Below are 20162 nucleotides of genomic sequence, written 5' to 3' on the forward strand. Positions count from 1 at the left end.
TCATGCTCTGTCTCCCTCTCTGTCAAAAATAAATAAACATTAAAAAAAAATTTTTTTTAAAAATAAATAAAAATAAAAAAATAAAAATAAATAATAAAGGAATGGAAAAAAAAGTATAAGCCAACATACTTCATCATATTAACAGACTAAAAGATAAAAACACATAGACACAGAAAAAGTATATAATTTACAATCATTCAAGATAGTAAATCTCAGTCTACTATGTACAGACAGGAATTTCCTCAACTTGATGAAGAACATCTAAAAAATTACATCAAATTTAATGGTGAAAGACCAAATGCTTTTCCTTTTAAGACTGATAACAAGGTACAAATGTCCATTCTTATCACTTCTATGCAATATAGTACAATACAGGCTTAGCCTCCATTACAAAACAAGAAAAAGAAATATTAGCAGACAAGGCATATAACTATCTTTATTTACAAAAGACAAGATCATCTATGTACAGAACTGTACAAAATTTTTTGAAGTTACTAGAAGTGATAAATGAGTTTAGCAAGGTTGCAGGACACAATAACATTGTACAAAAATCATAGTGTTTCTATATAATAAAATGAAAAAGAGATTTTTTAGAACCCCATTTATAATTGTATCAAAAATATGAAACACAGACAACAAATGATGTACATAATTTCAATAGACATTTTTGGTAGAAATTGTCAAGCTGATTTTATTATAATGGAAATGCAAAGGATACAGATTGGTAAAAATCATTTTGAAAAAGAACAAAGTTGGAGGACTTAATGCACCTGATTTCATGTCTTTATAAAACTGAATTCAAGACAATGTGAAATTAGTTTAAGGGTACACATGTAGGTCAATAAAGCAAAACAATGTTCAGAAATAGACCAAAACATATGTGGTCAACTGATTTACGATAAAGGTACTAAAGTAATTCAATGAGGGAAGAACAGTCTTTTCGACAAATGGTCCTGGAAAAATTTGATGTCTGATGCAAAGAAATGAAGCTCAACCTTTATTTCACACCATATACAAATTTTTGTTTTGAAATGGATTGTAATGAGTTAAACAGTGTTCCTCCAAAAGATGCAAAGTCCTAACCCCCAGTACCTGGGAGTGTAATCTTTGGAAATAGGGTTTTTATACACAGATGATCAAGTTAGGATGAGGTCATTAAGCTGAGCCCTAATCCCATATGACTGTGTCCTTATAAAAAGGTGAAATTTATAAACACAAATATTTATAGAAGGAAAACAATATGAAGACACGAGAATACCATCTACAAACCAAAGAATGCCTGAGACCGTTAGAAGCTGAAAGAGAGGCATGAAACAGATTCCTGTAGCCCTCAGAAGGAACAAACCCTACTGATACCTTAATTATAGACAGCCAGCCTCAAGAACTGTCAGAAAAATTTCTGTTAAGTCATGAAGCTGTGGTAGCCCCAAGAACTAACATACATATCATAAACATAAAGGAAAAGCTAAAACTATGAAACTTCCCGAAGAAAACATGGGACAAAAAAATCTGTTATCTTCATTTAGGCAAATACGTGTTAGACGTGAAACAAAAACACTATCTACAAAGGAAAAAATTAATTGTACTTCATCAAAATTAGAAATTTTGGCTCTCCAGATGATACTAAGAGAATGAAAAGAGCATATATAGTGTATTATAATGAAAAGTATACAAACTAATTTAGATCAGACAAAATAGACTTTAAGCCAAAGACTGTAAAGAGACAACGATCATTATATAATGATAAAGCAGTCAATCCTTCAAGTGGATATAATATTTGTAAATATTTATGCACCAAACATAGAGGCACCTAAATACATAAAATCTATAAAGTTAATATTAATAGACCCAAAAGAAGAAATAGACAGCTATGCAATAATAACCAGGGACTTTAATACCCCACTTTCAACAATGGACAGATCATCCAGACAAAAAATCAAAAGGGAACATTGGAGTTAAACTACACATTAGATCAGACACTTAACAGGCATTTACAGAACATTCCATCTAAAAGCAGCAGAATACATATTCTTCTCAAGCAAACATGGAACATTCTCTAGGACAGACCATGTTAGACCACCATGGAGCCCGCTTAAAATTCTCTTTCTCTCCCTCCGCCCTCTTCCACACTTGTGCGATTTAAATAATTAAACAAATAGTGCTGGTAGAACTGGGACAGCCACATGCAAAAGAATGAAACTGAACCCCTATTTTACACCATACACAAAAATCAACTCAAAATGGACCTGAAACCATAAAACTCTTAGAAGAAAAAATAGGGGATAAGCTCCTTGACATCATTCTTGGCAATGATTTTTAGATTTGACACCAAAAGCAAAGGCAACCAAAGCAAAAATAAACAAGGGCTACATCAAATTAAAAACCTTCTTCTCAGCAAAGGAAAACATTGACAAAATGAAAAGGCAACCTACAGAAGGGGGAAAAAGTATTTGCAAATCATATATCTGATAAGGGTTTAATACCCAAAATATATAAAGAACTCATATAACTCAATGGCAAAACAACAAGAACAAACAATCCAATTTAAAAATGGTCAGAAGAACTGAATAGACATTCTCCCAAAGAAGACATACAAGTGGCCAACAGGTACATGAAAAGGTCCTCATTATCACTAACCATCAGGAAAATGCAAATTCAAACCACAAGGAGATATCACTTTATGGCTATCATCAACAAGAGATAACAAGTGTTGGTAAGAATGTGGAGAAAAGGGAACCCCTGTGCACTGCTGGTGGGAATCTAAATTTGTGCAGCCACTATGGAAAACAGTATGGACATTCCTTGAAAAATTAAAAATAGAACTACCATATGACACACCAACTCCATTTCTGGGCATATATCTGAAGAAAATTAAAACACTACCTTTAATAATCTGCACTCCATGTCAATGCATCATTATAATAGCTAAGACATGGAAACAACCTAAATGTCCATCCATGGATGAATGAATGAAGAAGTTGTGGTATATATACAATGAAATATTATTCAGCCATAAAATAAAGAAATCCTACCATTTGCCACAGCATGGATGGACCTTGAGGACTTTATGCTAAATGAAATAAGTCAAGCAGAGAAAGACAACTACCATGTGATCTCACCTATATGGAGTCTCATATAACTTAACTCACAGAAACAGAGAGCAGATTGGTGGTTACCAGAGGCAGAGGACAGGAGATGGGGAAAATGAGTGAAGGTGGTCAAAGGGTACAAACTTCCAGTTATAAGATAAATAAGTTCTGGCAATGTAATGTACAGCACGGTGACTATAGTTAAACATTTTTTTTTTAATTAAAAAAAAAAAAAAGAATGGTTATTTATTTTTAAGAGGGAGACAGAGTGTGAGCAGGGGAGGTGCAGAGGAGACACAGAATCCAAAGCAGGCTCCAGGCTCCAAGCTGTCAGCACAAAGCCCGACGCGGGGCTCGAACTCATGGATCATAAGATCGTGACCTGAGCTGAAGTCGGACACTCAACCGACTGAGTCACCCAGGCGCCCCTATAGTTAACCATTCTTTATTGTATACTTAAAAGCTGCTAAGAGAACAGACCTTAGAAATTCTCATCACAAGAAAAAAATTTAACTATGGAAGGTGATGTATGTTATCTAAGTTTATTGTGGTCATCATCTTGCAAAATATACATATATCAAATCATTATGTTGTATACCTTAAACTAATCCAAATTTAGGGATGCCTGGGTGGCTTGGTAGGTTAAGCGTCCAACTCTTGATTGCAGCTCAGGTCATGATCTCATGGTTCATGAGACTGAGCCCCATCTTGGGCTCAGCAATGACAGTGCATAGCTTGCTTAGGACTGTCTCTCCCTCTCTCTCTCTCTCTCTCTCTCTCTCTCTCCACTCCTCCCCTGCTCATGCTCACATTCTCTCTCTCAAAATAAATAAATAAACATTTTTAAAAAACTAATACAAATATATCAATTATATCTCCATAAAACTGGAAAAAATGAGAAGCAACATAAACGACTAAAATAAGAAACTGGTTGTAAACTACTATGCATCAATATAACTGAAGCCTTTAAAATGATGATTATTTACACTATTACTTAGATTAAAAAGAGAGAGAAAAAAATGAAAAGCTGCCACAGACTGGAAGAAAATATCTGCATTTCATATCTGATAAGAACTTGTAGGGGCGCCTGGGTGGCTCAGTCGGTTAAGCATCCGACTTCAGCTTAGGTCATGATCTCGCGGTCCATGAGTTCGAGCCCCGCGTCGGGCTCTGTGCTGACAGCTCAGAGCCTGGAGCCCGTTTCAGATTCTGTGTCTCCCTCTCTCTCTGCCCCTCCCCTGTTCATGCTCTGTCTTTCTCTGTCTCAAAAATAAATAAACGTTAAAAAAATTAAAAAAAAAAAAAAAAAAAGAACTTGTATCTAAGATGTTAAAAAACTTTTATACTTCAATAACATAAACAATCTGTATGGAATTTAACCAAAGAAAATAAGTGAATAAACCCATGCACAGATAACCAATCTCGTTAGCCATTAGGGAAATGCAAATCAAAGTCACAAGGAGAGAGCATTACACATCAACCAGAATGGTTCAATTAAAAAGACTGGAAATACTAAGTGCTGGCAAGGATATGGCCATTATACACCCGAATATTTACCCCAAGGAAATGAAAACACATATCTACAATCAAGATTTGTATGAGAATGTTAACAGCAACTTTATTCAAAATTCCCCCAAATTGGAAACAACTCTAGTATCAATCAACTGATGAATAAACAAATTATGGTATATGCACACAATGGAACAGTACTCAGCAACAAAAAAGAACTACCATACGTAACAGCATGGATGAATTAAAAACAAAGTATGTGAAAGACAGCAGAACAATAGACTACACACTATATGACTTCATTTATATGAAAATCTAGAAAAAGTCAAACTATAGTAACAGAGTGTAGTGCAGCGGTAGCCCAGGACCAGGACGAGGAAAGGAGACTGCAAAAGTGCAAGAGGGAACTTAGGGGGTAATGAAGATGCTCTGTATCTTGAATGGGTGATAGTTGCACAAACTTCCTACAATTGTTAAAACTCCCCAAACTCGTGAATATCAATGGATTTTATTACAGGTAAATTATATATATTAAGTCTGATTTTTAAAAAAGTAAACACCTTATTAAAATAGCTATTAAAGGGAAAAAAACTACATATATGGCATACTTCTATTTAATGCCTGAGAGGTACTAGAAAATAAAGCAATATAAAATCCAATCTTAGCCAATAAATTAATTTAAAAATGTAATGGTCATTCTGTTTAGATCACTGTGCTGTTATTTGAAAAAAATATTGAAATATTATTTCTGAATATGGAATACATGCAGAAGACACAAAATCTAAAAGGTACACAAGGGTATACAATGAAAAGTAAATCTCCCTTTCACTCTTGTTTCCCAGTCACCAGTCCCCTCCTGGAAGAAATCGCTCTCTCCTTCCAAGGTAATCAAAAAGCAATCAAGCGATCATATATACATGTACATATGTATGTGTAAGTGTATGTAGTACAAAATGATAGCACAGCATGCCCTGTTCTACACTTACTATGTTATCTGTATGTCCTATATACTTTGCAGATCTCTCCCTCCCCCAACCATGTCCACACAAAATGTTTCCTTTTTTAATAGCTGCAAAAACTTTTATGGAATCCCACAAACTACACTTTGGATCACTGCAGGGGTACTTTAAAAAGCCTTACAAATTAATAAACTCCATTCTTGTACCTAAGGTCAAATTCCTATTCCTTATATCTGAGGTCGATTATTACTAATATACTGTTAACACTGGATGGCAAAAATGTAAAATAGATGGAATACACATTTGGTATTATGACTAGATTAAAAATATTTTAAAAAATCTAAAATATCATTAACATGAAATCATATCTCAGGCAGTCCTCCTCTACTAATTCAAAAGGAGGATTGCCCTCCAGGCTTATTTCACTAACTTTTAGAGACCTTTCCTCTGGTCCTTCAAAGTAAGAGCTCTTTTCATCACTTTTCTGCCTTGTTGGTTTCTCTACAGAAAGAAAGTTGGGAAGGTTCTTCTCAAGGAATCATGATTCTATTTCAAGAGTCACAGCAGAACACTAGGGCCCAAATCCTTAAAAATCTCTAGAACATGGGAACTCTATCTTATTAAAGTTTGATAAAAATCAGTCCTATTCTCTCCCCCCAGAGAGAGAATTCTCTCCCCCCAGTAAAAACCTTACTTTTCTTTCTGAATTTTCTAACTTGGTTACCAGCATCACCACCCATCCAGCCACCCGCGCTCCCGTCTTCTTCAATAGGCTGTCAAGTTTTACCAACACTACTTGCCCAACGCTCTTCAAATATATTCACTTCCCAACCATCTCAGTTCAGATATTCATTACAGTGGCTTCTTACCTGATCTCCTTATTTTATGTCACACTGAGTTACACATTTAAGCTTTCCCAAACACAAATCTGACCATGTTGCTTTGCTGCACGCAGACCTTAGTTAAATCTCTGCTCTTACAGGAATCAAGTGCAAAAATTTCCTTTGCATGAAGAAGGCAGTGTGGTGCACTGAAAAGAGTATACAGGTTTTGGAGTTTAAAAAAGACCTGTGTTTGAATTCCAACTTTCAGCAAGTAATTAAATGTCTCTGAAATTCAGTTCCTCCTTTATTCAACAGCAATTATATCACCCACACTCTTCCCACTCAGTGAGGTCCTTGGAGAAGGAGCATCAACCTCCCCTAAGACCATATTACAAATGCTTAGACCCACCCCAAACCTACTGATTCAAAAGCTACATTTTAGAAGAATCACTAGATAACTGGCATATACATTAAAATTTGAGATGCACCACAAACTATTGTGAGGATTAACTAGAAAATGTGTGTAAAGCTCCCAACATAGAATAGGCACTCAGTAAATGTTATTATAATCTTCCTCTTGTCCCCTTCTGTATCTTCAATCATCTTAATTCTTTTACCTGGAATGTATTCCTCACCTCCTATATTATTGAAATCTTGCTCATTCTTTAAATGTCAAATAAAATGCTACTTTCTGCATGAAGTCTTCCACATCCTTTATTAACCTGAGAAGAGCACTCTCTACCTTAACCTCACTTTCTACTTTTCATGTTTTACTCTGTTTCCTTCAGTAGACTGTAAGCTTTTTGAGAGAGGGGATATATGGTTAATCTTCCCAACCTAAAATTTAACCAGTACCCCATCTTTTAAAAGGTTCAGGTAAATGCATTTACTAAGAATAGATATAAGAAAAGCAGGTATGTGACCCTCAGAGCCCTGGCAGCTAACCTGGAGCTGTAGAGATGTAGGTAATGAAAATGGATGACTAATGAGCAAGTACCCAAGAGGGAAGGAAAAAACAAAAGAACTTCTGACGTGATTTTTCCATCCTCCAAATGAGTTAGGGATCCATGAGATGTCTCTATAAAATCTCAGAATCTGAGCTAGTTGCCTTAAGATTTTTCTCTGGTTAGGATCTGGAGTAGGTCATCCCTTGAAACTCCTTTTTCCTTTAACTGTCTCTAGCAGTGAAGACCCAATTTTGATTAAATGTTTCATAATCTCACCACTGTAATTACACACTAGAAATCATCCCAACTCAGTCATTGATAGATCTGGAAATTGTAATCCGAGAAGTCAAATCACTTGTGCAAAGTTAAACAGTAAATAAGCAATACAGCTGACCTAGTTTCAAGCTCAAAACTCTTAGAAATGTGTAGTATGTTTATGCCCTATATATGCTACATATTTTTGCCAGATACATCCCCATATCACTATAATACTGATTCAAATTCAGTTCACTATGATATTTCTAGAATCAATAATTCTATATAAAGTTCACCCTAAGTTATCTTTTTTTTCCTTCGGCTCTATCCTGTTTATTTCCTTGGTATCACTGTAATTTTTCATGGATTATGATTTTTAATCAAGTTTTCTAAGAGTTTAACCCATCTGACCCACTTCTCACATCTATATTAAAGATGAAGTAACATGAATTCTAAAATAATCCTGTAGGAAATCAGCATGCCTCTGTATAAATGTAAGAACAAAGTGAAATTTTAGAAGATTGAAAACAATAAATACAGACTCTGCCAAAACATTGATTATAAATTTCTATAGGTTTGGGGTGCCTGGGTGGCTCAGTTGGTTAAGTGTCCAACTCTTAATTTCGACTTGGGTCATGATGCCAGGGTTGTGTGATGGAGCCCTGTGTCGGACTCTGCACTGAGTGTGGAGCCTGTGTGGGGTTCTCTTTCTTTCTTTCTCCCTCTCTCTCTCTCCCCCTCCCCTGTTGGCACACTCTTTCACAAAATAAACAAACATTTTTTAGAATTTCTATGCACTCAAATAAAAAAGAAACATTAAAGTTACAAACTATAGTTAAGTTAAAAGCTTACCTTTAAATTAAAAACCTTTTCGCAAAAATATTTGTGAAAAACCTCTATAACATTTAATGAAAGGGAAAATAAAAGCAAAAATACTTAAAGGCACGCAGACGGTTCTACAGATCTACAAAAGGAAAGTGAATCTTTAGGCCACATTTCAACAGACAAGTTATTGTTGACACACAGGCACAGATTATTTTTACAAACCACATCACATGTTTTAGACTATTAAATGCATCTACATCAGAAGATAATAACAAACAAAGATAAGAAATTAAAAGAAAAACAGGGGCGGGCGCCTGGGTGGCTCCATTGGTTGAGCGTCCAACTTCAGCTCAGGTCATAATCTTGGCTCAGGTTTGTGGGTTTGAGCCCCGCATCGGGCTCTGTGCTGACAGCTCAGAGCCTGGAGCCTGCTTCACACTCTGTGTCTCCCTCTCTGTCTGCCCCTCCCCCACTCATGCTTGGTCTCTCTCTCTCTCTCTCTCTCTCTCTCAAAATAAATAAACATTAAAAAAATACTTTGGGGGGCACCCAGGTGGCTCAGTCAGTTAAGCATCCGACTTCAGCTCAGGTCATGATCTCATGGTTTGTGAGTTCAAGCCCATGTCCGGCTTGCTCTCTCTCTCTCTCTGCTCCTCCCCCATTTGTGCTTTGTCTCTCTCAAAAATAAACATTAAAATTTTTTTTTAATTTTTAAAGAAATTAAAACAAAAACAGGAAGATAAAGAGCATGAATCCAAATATATTAATCTTGTGCAATGATTTTTAAAATAAAAAATATACTAATTTGTTTGAACCATATGCTCAGTCCATCAAAAATAAAATGTACCCGATTCACACTATGTAAATATACAGTTTCATGATAAAATAGAGAACGTCCCTGCTTATCCACCAAATCAAGATTATTAAAGACATTTAGCTAAGGTTCCTTAAAAAATAGTATAGTATAGGGGTGCCTGGGTGGCTCAGTTGGTTAAGCGTCTGACTCTTGGTTTCAGCTGAGATCACGATCTCACACTTGTGAGATCCAGCCCTGTGTCGGGCTTGGATCTGGGCATGGAGCCTAACTGAGGTTCTCTCTCTCCTTCTCCCTCTGCTTCCGCTCTTCTCCCATTAGCACTCTCATGCTTGCTTGCGCGCGCGCTCTCTCTCTCTCAAAAACAAAAATGGTATAGTACAGGACAGGAGACAGGTAGAGAGGAAACAAAAACTACCCTCAATTTCCAATTTTTATGTATTGTCATATATTCAAAACTCATTTACCTATTTTTTAAGCAAGAGAGAGTGGTCTTCTCATATCAGATGGCAGTTTAGGTGAAATTAAGACCAAAAGGGAAAGAAGAGAGTATAAAAAAGAGGGCGGAATACAGCGCACCTAGGAAGAACACGTATGCACCTGGGACTCAGCCACAGCTGGGTCTTATCCTTTAGGGAAGCCATCTGGATGGCTTGCACCCTCTAACTCCTGTTTTCTCTAAAAACAAAGGAGATTTCTTAAGTCCTCTTGATTCTATATGGATTTTCATGCTCTTAAAAAGGAAAATTGAATAGGCAGTATTTTAAAGTTAGGATATAGGCTCCAGTTGTTAGGACCTGAAATTTCAGACCTTAGGCTTCTAGCCTATTAGCACTTTTCCCAAAATGATCAAAATTAGGACATAATCAATTGACTCACGTGTTAACTCATTGTTGCATGTATAATTTATAGAAAAGCATTAGGAACAACGTTAATTAGAAAAAGTATGGACATAAATAGTATGCACAGTACCTTTTGATAAACAATGGAGCACACAAGATCCTTGACAGCAGATAAAGATAGTTCCTGAGCTTCAATGGTAACACTCTCCCGTGTAAGGCCAATTTGCAGCAGAAATGAAATTGTATGCTCTGAGCCTCTGGAGTTGGTGAGTGATGGTGCACTGAAGCTTCCATTAGAGAGCCGGGCAGAGAGTCCTGTTTTAGGACTTGAACACGGAGAAGGAGTGGGAAGCACAGCAGGAAGAGTTGCAGGTAATACAGACTTCTGGGCTGATGGAGGGGAATTGTTTGCAGACATCTGCCTTTCTTTAATCTTTTAAAATAGTTGTCAATTCTTTTTCAGTGGTTATGAAGAGGCTTTTACAATCACAGGAGTAAAAAAATGACTGTACTTTTGGATTTAATTGAAAACTGCTGTATTTCCTCTTTTAAGCCACTCATGCCAATGACTGCATCTTCTACAACTGTGAGCTAAATACACAGAAGGTCCCACTTCCCCTAGTATCAGATGTCCCATCAAAAAACAGTCTTGTCTTCAGGACCACAACCAGGGATTTGGAAAGGATTTAACATCACTGAATTATCCTCATCAGAAAAGAGTTGACACTGCTTATTTACTAACCATCTTCATCTATTTTCTTTTAAGTCTACTTTTGTCTCTCTCTTTTAATTTCAGAAAATACATATTGAATAAAAGTTGTTTTTCTGTTAAGATGAAATCCTCCTGGTTTAAAAGAGAAGTGTTTAGGATTAATCTATTTAATCCTTATCGTTAGGTTCAATGATTTGGTGGGATACTTTCTCAAATATCCACACCTTAAATCACCTTCTCAAATGTCTTCATTTTCATTTTTGGGGGGGGTAAATTTTTCCATGATGAAGCACAAAGCTTTTTAAAACAGTACAGGTATATTTCACTTGAAGAATTGGTCCGCTGAGAAGAGTTGATTTTTTCTGAAATGTAGTCAGCCTGGAAGGAATTTTAAAAACACTCTTAATATTTTATACTCATTTGACATTATTTTCAGAATGCCAAGAATCCCTTTAATTTTTTTAAATGATAAGTTTTGGTTGCATGTTTACAATTCACCAATAAATCCTAACAGGTAGTCGTTCTGGAGGTCTAGTTATCAGAGTCTTTTTTCTTTTTCTTTTTTTTTTACTGTAGATATAATTTTAGGGAGAGCCTTCTGCTCACCACTACCACCACCACCACCAAGCCCATGGCACCCCTCACTAACACCCAAAATCTGAAGATCAAACACTTTTATTCCACAATACACAACTGAGTTAAGACAAAAACAGAGAAAAACAGAAGGGACTAAAAAAAGGTTAAAACTGATATCGTCATAGAAGTAAAGCACGTACCACTCAGCCATACCAAAGAAGTAGAACACTGTCCTAATAACGACATGTTAAGAGTATTCTTTTTTATATTAAAAGTCTAATTCTACCAAAATATGATTGCTGACTTGCTTTTTGACAGATTTCTTCCGTAAGGCCAAGAAAGCAGAAGGGGACATACTATGCACAGTTATAATGTGAACAACATACTTAAGACAGGAACATAGGAGAAAGTGACCTTATCATAAAGGGTTTCTATAAGTAAAAAGAGAGACAGCACTAGACTCAGTTATATATGTATCACAGTTTACAACAGGACATTTCAAAAACAAAACAAAAGGCATGACCCCCATGGCCTAAGTGAAATGGCTCACAAGAAATCTTTCTAAATTTTCCATATATAACTGTAAACAATTCCAATGATGAAAAAGAGTGAAGCATCCAATGTGGTTGCAGAATGACTCTCCGGACAGTAGTTAATGGGGCTAAATAAATCAGGATGAACACAACAGAAGAGCAAAAACATACAGATGTAGTATCAGGAATTAGAAAGCTCAGGGAAAACTAAGGCTTAGAAAAAATTACTTAAAGATAACAAAAGCTTTTATAGCTACATTCAAATAAATATTAACCCACCTTATACAGTACAGCACTTAACATCTCATAAATGCTTTACATACTTTACCTCGTGCACACCTCTTTGGAGACAAATATGACTTTTGCAGATGAGAAAATAGAAGCACAAGCAGATAAAGCAACGTGCCCAGCATCACGCAGGTAATTAAGAGGCAGAGTGGGAATCAGGACCCAAGTTTCATACTTTCTTACTAAGTGCTATCTCCATAAAATAACATATTATTTTTCAAAGAGAACAAGGAACTGAGAGAATCACTGCTCAGAGAGGATGTTGTTAAGGTTGAGCACGTACAGAAGGCAGAATTGCTCAACTTGTATTTTGCTGATCTTCTCTCAGTTTTTAAACTAAAGTTGTAGAAGGGCAATGAGAACCGAAACCCCAGCCTGGTGAATGAGAGAGACTAAAACAACTTTATGTAGTAAGTCTTGGGTTCCAGATGCAATTCATTCCACACTGCAAAAGCAATTAGCAAGTGTAATCACAAAGCTGACTCCTAAAATCTTAGAGAAAGAGCTCAGAAAAAAATAATCAGGGCCTGGAGATGGGTCAGGGTTGCTTCGAATTTTGGAGCTGGAGGAGTAGGGAAGTAGATTTCAGAAATCACAGACATGTAAACTTAATTTTTAGTCAAATCTGAGAATAGATTATGAAAGGAAATGGTTTCTGAATATTTAGAAAAGAATATAATAATCACTAGATGTCAGCATGAATTAAAACAGAACAAATAATGCCAAATCAACTGCATTTACATCTTGGAAAAGAAGGATTACTAGACTTCTCAGATGCAAGGGAAAAAAATAATAACTTATAGTCATTGAGCTCCAACTATCTGCCAGACACTGTCTAAGCACTTTATATGCATTACCTCATTTAATCCTCTGCAACAACCCATTGTATAGTGGAAAAAACACGCTTAGAAATCAAAGTACTTGCCCAAAATCACACAATTAGCAAAGCCAGGGAGAAAAAAGTGTATTCTGGCCAAAACAGTATTCAAGATGGTTTTTCACACTATTTTTGCAAATATGTTGTTTGAGTGTGAGTTGGATGTTAGTGTAGTTGGGTAAATTCACTACTCTAGATCAGCCTAGATGAAAGAAGTCTTTAGGGGAGTGCCTCAGAACTCTGTCCTCGGCCCTATATTGTTTTTGATTATTCATAAGATAAAGACACAGAAAACATGCTTATAAAATCCTCAGAGTGTACGATCCGGGAGAAATAAACTAAAATTAAAGTGAAATGTAACAACAGTGAGTGTAAAGCTTTACATTTGGTTTCAAAAAGTTAATGGAGAAGAAATGGAGAAGTGCTGATTTAGAAGGTATTCAGAAGGGGAGTCAGCCACCTAAGAGTTTAACGAGAGCTGCTAATCTGTAACTAAAAGAACTAATGCAAATCTAACCCCCCAGGACACTGAGAACACATCAGCACCAACCTGTAAACTCTGTTGCCAGTCAGCCTACCTTACCACTGTATTCATTTCTACAGTCCACATTTTTAAGAGCCATATTGATTAAAAAATAGTAGTAACAGCATGCATCTAGATAAAGGTGAAAACAATGTCATGGGACAAATACATGCTTAACAAAGCCAAACAGAATAATGGTGTTCAAACATTTGAAAAGGTGTTAAGAGAATAATCGGTTTTATTCAGTATCACTGCAGAGAAGTAAAATGAAGATAACCGCACTACTTGCTTACCTCACAGGAGGTCAAGAGCACGGAGCTACTGCATGTAAAGCACTTTCAACAGCACCCGGCTTACAGTTCAGTGCTCAGTAAGTTTTAACGATTTTTACAGTGATTCCATGAGGAAATTAAGAAGGAAGGTCCTACTTTATGCTAACCGCAGCAATTGATATATGATACTTCATTACATTCTCAAGACCACTCTAGATTTGTTCCACTCTGTTTTACTGAAAAGGAACCAAAGTTTATAGTTGCTTGCTCACAACTACACAGCTAATGTGAGATAGAACTGGGATTCAAACAAAAGTTTGCCAGACTCCAAAGCCCGTGTTCTTTCTGTTGCATTCCACCTCCAACAGCCTAACTACCCACCAGGTTTTCTCCTGAAGTAGTCAGTCACTTACAAGTAGTTTCAAAAGCTGAACAACTGTCATGAAAAAGGTAGCAAAATATCTACCAATAATACTGTATTCAGGTCAAATACTTCAAAATACAAGATACTGCTGTGTTCAATAATAATTTATTTTCAATGGATGTCTTCCCACTAAATTTCCATTTTATTATAACTGTCTAGTAATACAATCAACCAATTTATCAGAACTATTGATAACTTAATAAACTATATAAATGTTATAGTTTTGTATAAAAATATTTTTTACAGTTTCAGCATGAAAGCAAATAGAAGAAACTAAGTGAGCTGTCTTTAAGCTTCTGCCCATTCATCCCAACTGTTTTCTCTCTCCTTTTATTTTATGGAACCCTGATTTTCTCTGTAAGATGCAAGACGTAGGATTCAAAATATTAACACTAAACATCAAAAAAATCCAAGAAGTGTAATTTACTTTGTCTTTATGTTTCAATTAGAAAACGGAGACAAAAGACAATTACTAATTTATAAGCTATGTATCAATTAGATATCTTTACTTCTAACAGCTATGGATTGGCAAGCATTTCTAATACGTTTACTTGGAACATCTCAAATATTCTTTGGGGGGAGTTAATTTGTCGCATATCCCATTCAAATGAGCTTACAGGATCCATCACCACTGCGGAATGGAATCAAAAGATGAAATATGAAAGGAATCGTGAGCCCAACCTGCCATATTACTACAGACAAGGTAAAACAAAGGCCTAGGACTTCGTAGTAACATCACAAGTTGATCTACCTTTCTCTCCCACTCCCTTACCTCCCCCCTGAACGTACATATCTCATATCTTGGCAAAGCCTCTAATTACAAGCTCTAACAACAGCATTTTCATTCAACAAATATTTACTGAGTGCCTATTATTTGCCAGACTGTTACTACAGTCGCTGCGCTTATATAGCAGTAACCAATACAGATATGGCTACTGTTCTTTCTGGAGCTTACAGTGTGATGTGGGGCACACACATTAAACAAACACCATTCACATAAACAGCAAGGGAACTACAAATTATGGAAAGTGAAATGACCGAGTATACCAAAAGGACCTAATTTTAACTGGGGTCTCAGGCAAGGTGACTTTAAGGAAGTAGTGCTTAAGCTAAGACCTAAAGGATAAGTAGGAGTCAGGGAAGCAGAGAAGGGAGGATTCCAGGAAGACAAAACAAATCCAATTCTTACATACAGTACTTCAAAAGGAAGCTCATTATTTAGTGTAGCCAATGTCCTTTTTGTAACCAGGGCTAAAGTGAAGAGGTAAAATGCTTTTCTTATTCAGAACAGCGTAATATTTACCATGACTCCTACTAGTAATGGGTTGTCCTTGTTCAATTTAGTTTTGTGTGCTAGGAATGCTATTTTTTTTTCCCTCCTGTTAATATGTAGACGTATTCTTTTAGCACGTAAAAAAGCATGTGCCCTTTTTCAGTGCAATACTGACCAGTGTCCTGAGGTCATTTTGCTTTAATAACAGGCTTGATCTGGCTTAATAATCCTAGTGTTGCTTTTATACTGTATATCGCATTAAAGTCAAATAACTTTTCGGTTTTTTAAAATCACAGTTTGCAGCAAATACAATTTCAAAAACTATTACCTTAGGTTAATATAATACTTTTCCTAAGAGATCAGCATTCAACTAAATTGTTGCTGCTAAAATTCTGTTTATCTGGATCAGTGACATTTGAATCTCAGTCCTTCTACTCTCAGAGAGAGGACAGAGAGCATACTATGTCTGCTCTCTGCTCAGCCACTGAAAAGTTTATCCGGTAATAAGATTACAGACTGCCAATCTGGCAGTGCTGTAGGAATCTATGCTGGGCTTGATGGGCCTTCATCGCCTCTCTTCGCCCCAGTGGTATCTGAGAAATCTGACTGGCTAACAGCCAATGAGCAATTTCTCACACAATGTCACTGTAAACTAACCACACAAGTGGAGAAAACTTTTCTGCAATGAAATTAAAACAAAAACATTTCCTAAGTGTATCATCTCAAATTTTTTGACGAACAGGACAACTGCTCCAAAGAGGGCACATACAAGTTCAATTTAAATTACATAATCAGAGACTCAAAGTACTAACAGAAAATTGTGAACCATAAGAACGATTATTAAATCAAGTTAAAATCTGTACTAGCAAATAATTTCCTCATATATCCAGGCCTGTAAGAGTAATTTCTTTTAAAAATGAGCAATTCACTTCAATATGGTAATATTTTCATCACTTTTAAAATGTCTTTTTTTAAATGAGAAAATGTCCCTTAAAAGTGCATTTAAATGATCAGTTCGTTTTTTCTCTATGAGGTTTTTTCAATTCTAATTTAATTTTTTAAATTTACTGTCCCAAAACTTGATTTATTAAAGCCTTTTTTTTTTTTTTGCATATGCCAGTGTTAAATTAAAAACAACCCACAAGAGAAATTTCTCTTTTAAAGGGGTCGTCTGATGACACTGAAAGCTTATAAAATTTGTATATCTAAAAGACTCACTACTATCTGAGATGCTTAAAAAACTACTCCAGATATCTTGAATGTGAATCATCCTAAAAAGTGAAATGCTAGCCACCAAATTATTGTATGGAAACTGGCTTGTCAAATACTCCAAACTCATCTGATCAGGTCTACCACATGTATATTAACTGCTAAAAAGCAAAACGTAAGGTGAAGGCTTTAAGTGACATGTTTAAAATACTTTTACTAAAACTTGTAACTTCTTTTTTAGCTGAATTTCATGCTTGCTCTCAATTCAGATCCTAACAGGGGAGGAAGAAAAGGTTCCTTGATAAAATTAAACTAGTCTAGACCTAGATCGGGGTACTTTATATGGACGTCTTCGGCAGCAAATCCAGAGGTATTCCCAGCCTTCAAGGCATGAGAAGTTGGTAAGTAAGTAAGCTTGATCTAAGCAAAATCATAGTCGCTAAAAACGTAGGAAAGAACTGCAGCGTTAAGTACTAAGTAGAAGCAGTTGTAAGAGTAACACAATATAGCATTTTCTAGGGTACAGATTAAGGCATTCGAAAACTTTTTGTTTCATTTGCGGCTACAGCTTATGAAGGCTGGGTAGTACAAAATTGTAGTTCAGGGTGGAACTTATTCTTCCTAATCAAAGATGACACCGATATCTTATTTCCTGTGGGGATGGGTGTGGTCGAAGAGACAGTTATGTCCAAGCCATCAATCTGTGTATGGAAAAGTCTGCAGGTTTTACGCCTGTCCCTGGAATTTATATTCGTGCCTGCAGTCGGCAAGGCCTATGCTTCTGCCTGCGATGACTTCAAATAAAATATCCAACAGGCAATCGAGTAGTACGCGGTTATGGTTGCTGCTCAAAGAAACAGTCGCACTCCTCAGCGTTTCATCTCAAGAAAAACCTCCCGGGGTTAAGAACAACTCCGAGCAAGGCTGCAACTTGCAAAACTAAGCACAGTCAGGAAACTGGGGTGGGGGCTCCCATGCTCTAAGCACCATTTACTCCCCGCTCTGAGACGGCTGCAACTCGAAGTGATGAAATGAAAAAGAAAAAAAGGCTCATCCCAAATTCGGCAGCTTGACTGTCGCGGGTCCGGCGTCGGGAGCCAGCTGGAGGGACCCCGAAACAGACCGCTCCCGAGGCGGCCGCACGCGCGGTGGTCGCCCGCGGAGCGCGGACCCAAGTTGGCCTCCGCGCCCACGCCGGAACTTGGCCCCATCTGGCGGCCGCGCCGGCGCCCCCGGCCCGCCGCGGCGCCCCCACCCCCACCCCCGCCCGCGCCTCCCGCCCAGCGCTCCGCCAACTTCCCGCCTGGCCCCGGGCGGTCGCCGCCCAGCCCGGCGCGGGGCCCGGAGTCCCGCCGCCGCCGCGTGCGGGTGGGGGAGGGGCCGCCGCCGCCTCACCCGACGGGCCGCGAGAACAAAGCGGCGGCCGCCGCGGCGCTAACTTTTTCGGTGTCTGATCCGCGCTCCCCGAGGCGACGACTTACAGAGGGAGAGCTCCGCCGGTCGTGAGAAACTCCACGGCCGCCAGCGTCTGGGTCCCGGACGAGGCGCCAGCGAGGCTTCACGCGCCTCGCACGATCCCGCCCGCCGCTGGCGCCCCTTCCTCCCTCTCCCTCCCGCCCTCCTCCCTGTCCCGTCCTGAGGCCCGGGGGCGGGGGGCGGGGGCGTGCGGGGCGGGGGCGCGCGGCCGGCGCGGGGCCTGCCGGGAGCTGTAGTTTCCGCGCGGGGATGTCAGTCACGCTATGCCTGCGCGCGGTGCAGGGGCAGCGCGAGCGCTGGGTCCTTTCGGGCTGGCCCTGCGCGCTCGGGGATCCCTGTGTCTCCGTGGGCGCGCGGCAGCGGGGCGCCACCGGGTATTTGAACCAGTTACACACGGCGCTTGATACCCATCATTGCCTCTTGCTCTTTTGTCGTCCGCTCTGACGGAGGCGACGGGGGCAAGGAACCAAGAGGTGGCAACTTGGGAGGGAGGCTTGCAAGAGGTCCACAGCAGAGAACAGCTACCCCCCTGAGAGCTCTTCTCCCTGCTCCCCGCCTTTCCCTCCCTCGGGCCTGCCTTCCAGGTGGCCGCCTGGCGCCGGGGCCCCGGACATCCCGCCCCGGAGGCAGAAACATCAAGAGCCCTCCATCTAAACAGAGTAAATCGAAGTGGCTACTTTGCATGTGTTTTGTGTTTCCTCTCTGTCCGTCATGGAACTCCACGGGGTCCCCTACCATCAAAGTGAAGTGCAGTCAAGCATCACAAACCTCGGCTTCCACCCCCAGGGGAAAGAGAGTGACAATGCCTGGGGAGGGGCAGAGGGAGGGGTGGGTGTCGGGATGAGGATCTAGAGGGAAAATACACTATGTGGTAAATTACAACTTTAATGTGAGAGAAAACCCTGAGCAGCCGACAGTTGTCCCAGAAACGACCTAGTTCTCCTTCTCTCAAGATTTTGTCTCAAAAATACTTAAGTAAAATATCTTGTAACAAGCTAGATAGGCTACTGTCAACAATCCATCCATCCTCAGGCGACGCTCCCAAGCAGCTTTTGAGAATAGAAAGAAAAGAAAGTTAAGTGGGTCCTTTCTTTTTACCCTAAATTGTCAATCTTAATCGATGTCCCTGTATTTAAACTTAAGAAATGGGAATTTTAAAAAAAATTATATTAAAGATGGGACAAGTAAGCTTGTGTATAATTCTAATGTACTCTGAAGCTGTTTTTTAGAAAAGACCTTTCTGAAACATTCTCAGGAATTGGAAGCTGCTAAATGTCCCATATCCCATATCCAGTAGTATCTACCTAATTCGATCTAATATTTTATATTTAGACTTATTTTCTGCTCTTGTTTTATTTTAAAATTGAAAGTAACTCCACTCAAGTTTACATTCTTTTTAAAGAACACTCTTACCTAGCTTTGCCTTTTTCTTCCTTCCACTTCCCAACAGACGTTTTAGTCCAGCCCCAAATACTCTCTCTCAGCAAGATTCCCAGGACCTCATTGGAGCAGTTTACAGCCATTCCCATGTCACTAGTGACTTCCATGTTCTCTCGTGGTCCTTAAAGGGACAGAAGTTACTCTTCCTAGAAGTAACTTTTCTAAACGAATCAACCTGGTATTATATAGAGATTTAAGGATGTGTGTGTGTGTGTGTGTGTGTGTGTGTGTGTGTGTGTGTGAGAGAGAGAGAGAGAGAGAGAGAGAATTCATTTCATTTCCACTGTTCTGCTTCTCTTTTTAAAAACTAAATTGTCTCCTCCACTTTAGATGAATCTTTCAACAATGCATTCTAGCATAAGACTATCTTTGTAGCTGCAATTTTTTGCTTGACAGAAACTACAATTTCTTTAACTGAGTATATATCAGATCTACCTGGATTCCCCCTTCATAGGAATGTGTCTTTCCCCCTACTGAACTTGTAGAAGATCATGG

The 20162-nt window shown here is 38.5% G+C and overlaps 1 protein-coding gene across 2 annotated transcripts in view; it reads right to left on the bottom strand.

Annotated features, from left to right (window-relative positions):
• Positions 1-18404, bottom strand: part of PRKD3 (protein kinase D3) — an 87243-nt gene extending 68839 nt beyond the window's left edge. For both annotated transcript variants that reach the window (XR_009615611.3, XM_060652538.3), the window contains exons 1-2: positions 18233-18404; positions 10195-11154 (exon numbers count right to left, since the gene is read on the bottom strand). Coding sequence is in view for 1 of the 2 variants with exons in the window: in XM_060652538.3 (XP_060508521.1) it covers positions 10195-10482 (288 nt within the window). In the remaining variant the exon portion in view is untranslated. The remainder of the gene's footprint in view (positions 1-10194; positions 11155-18232) is intronic.
• Between the last annotated feature and the right edge of the window lie 1758 nt (positions 18405-20162).

The sequence above is a fragment of the Panthera onca genome, chromosome A3 (assembly GCF_046562875.1).
Source record: "Panthera onca isolate mPanOnc1 chromosome A3, mPanOnc1 haplotype 2, whole genome shotgun sequence".
In the NCBI taxonomy this organism is placed as follows: Eukaryota; Metazoa; Chordata; class Mammalia; order Carnivora; family Felidae; genus Panthera; species Panthera onca.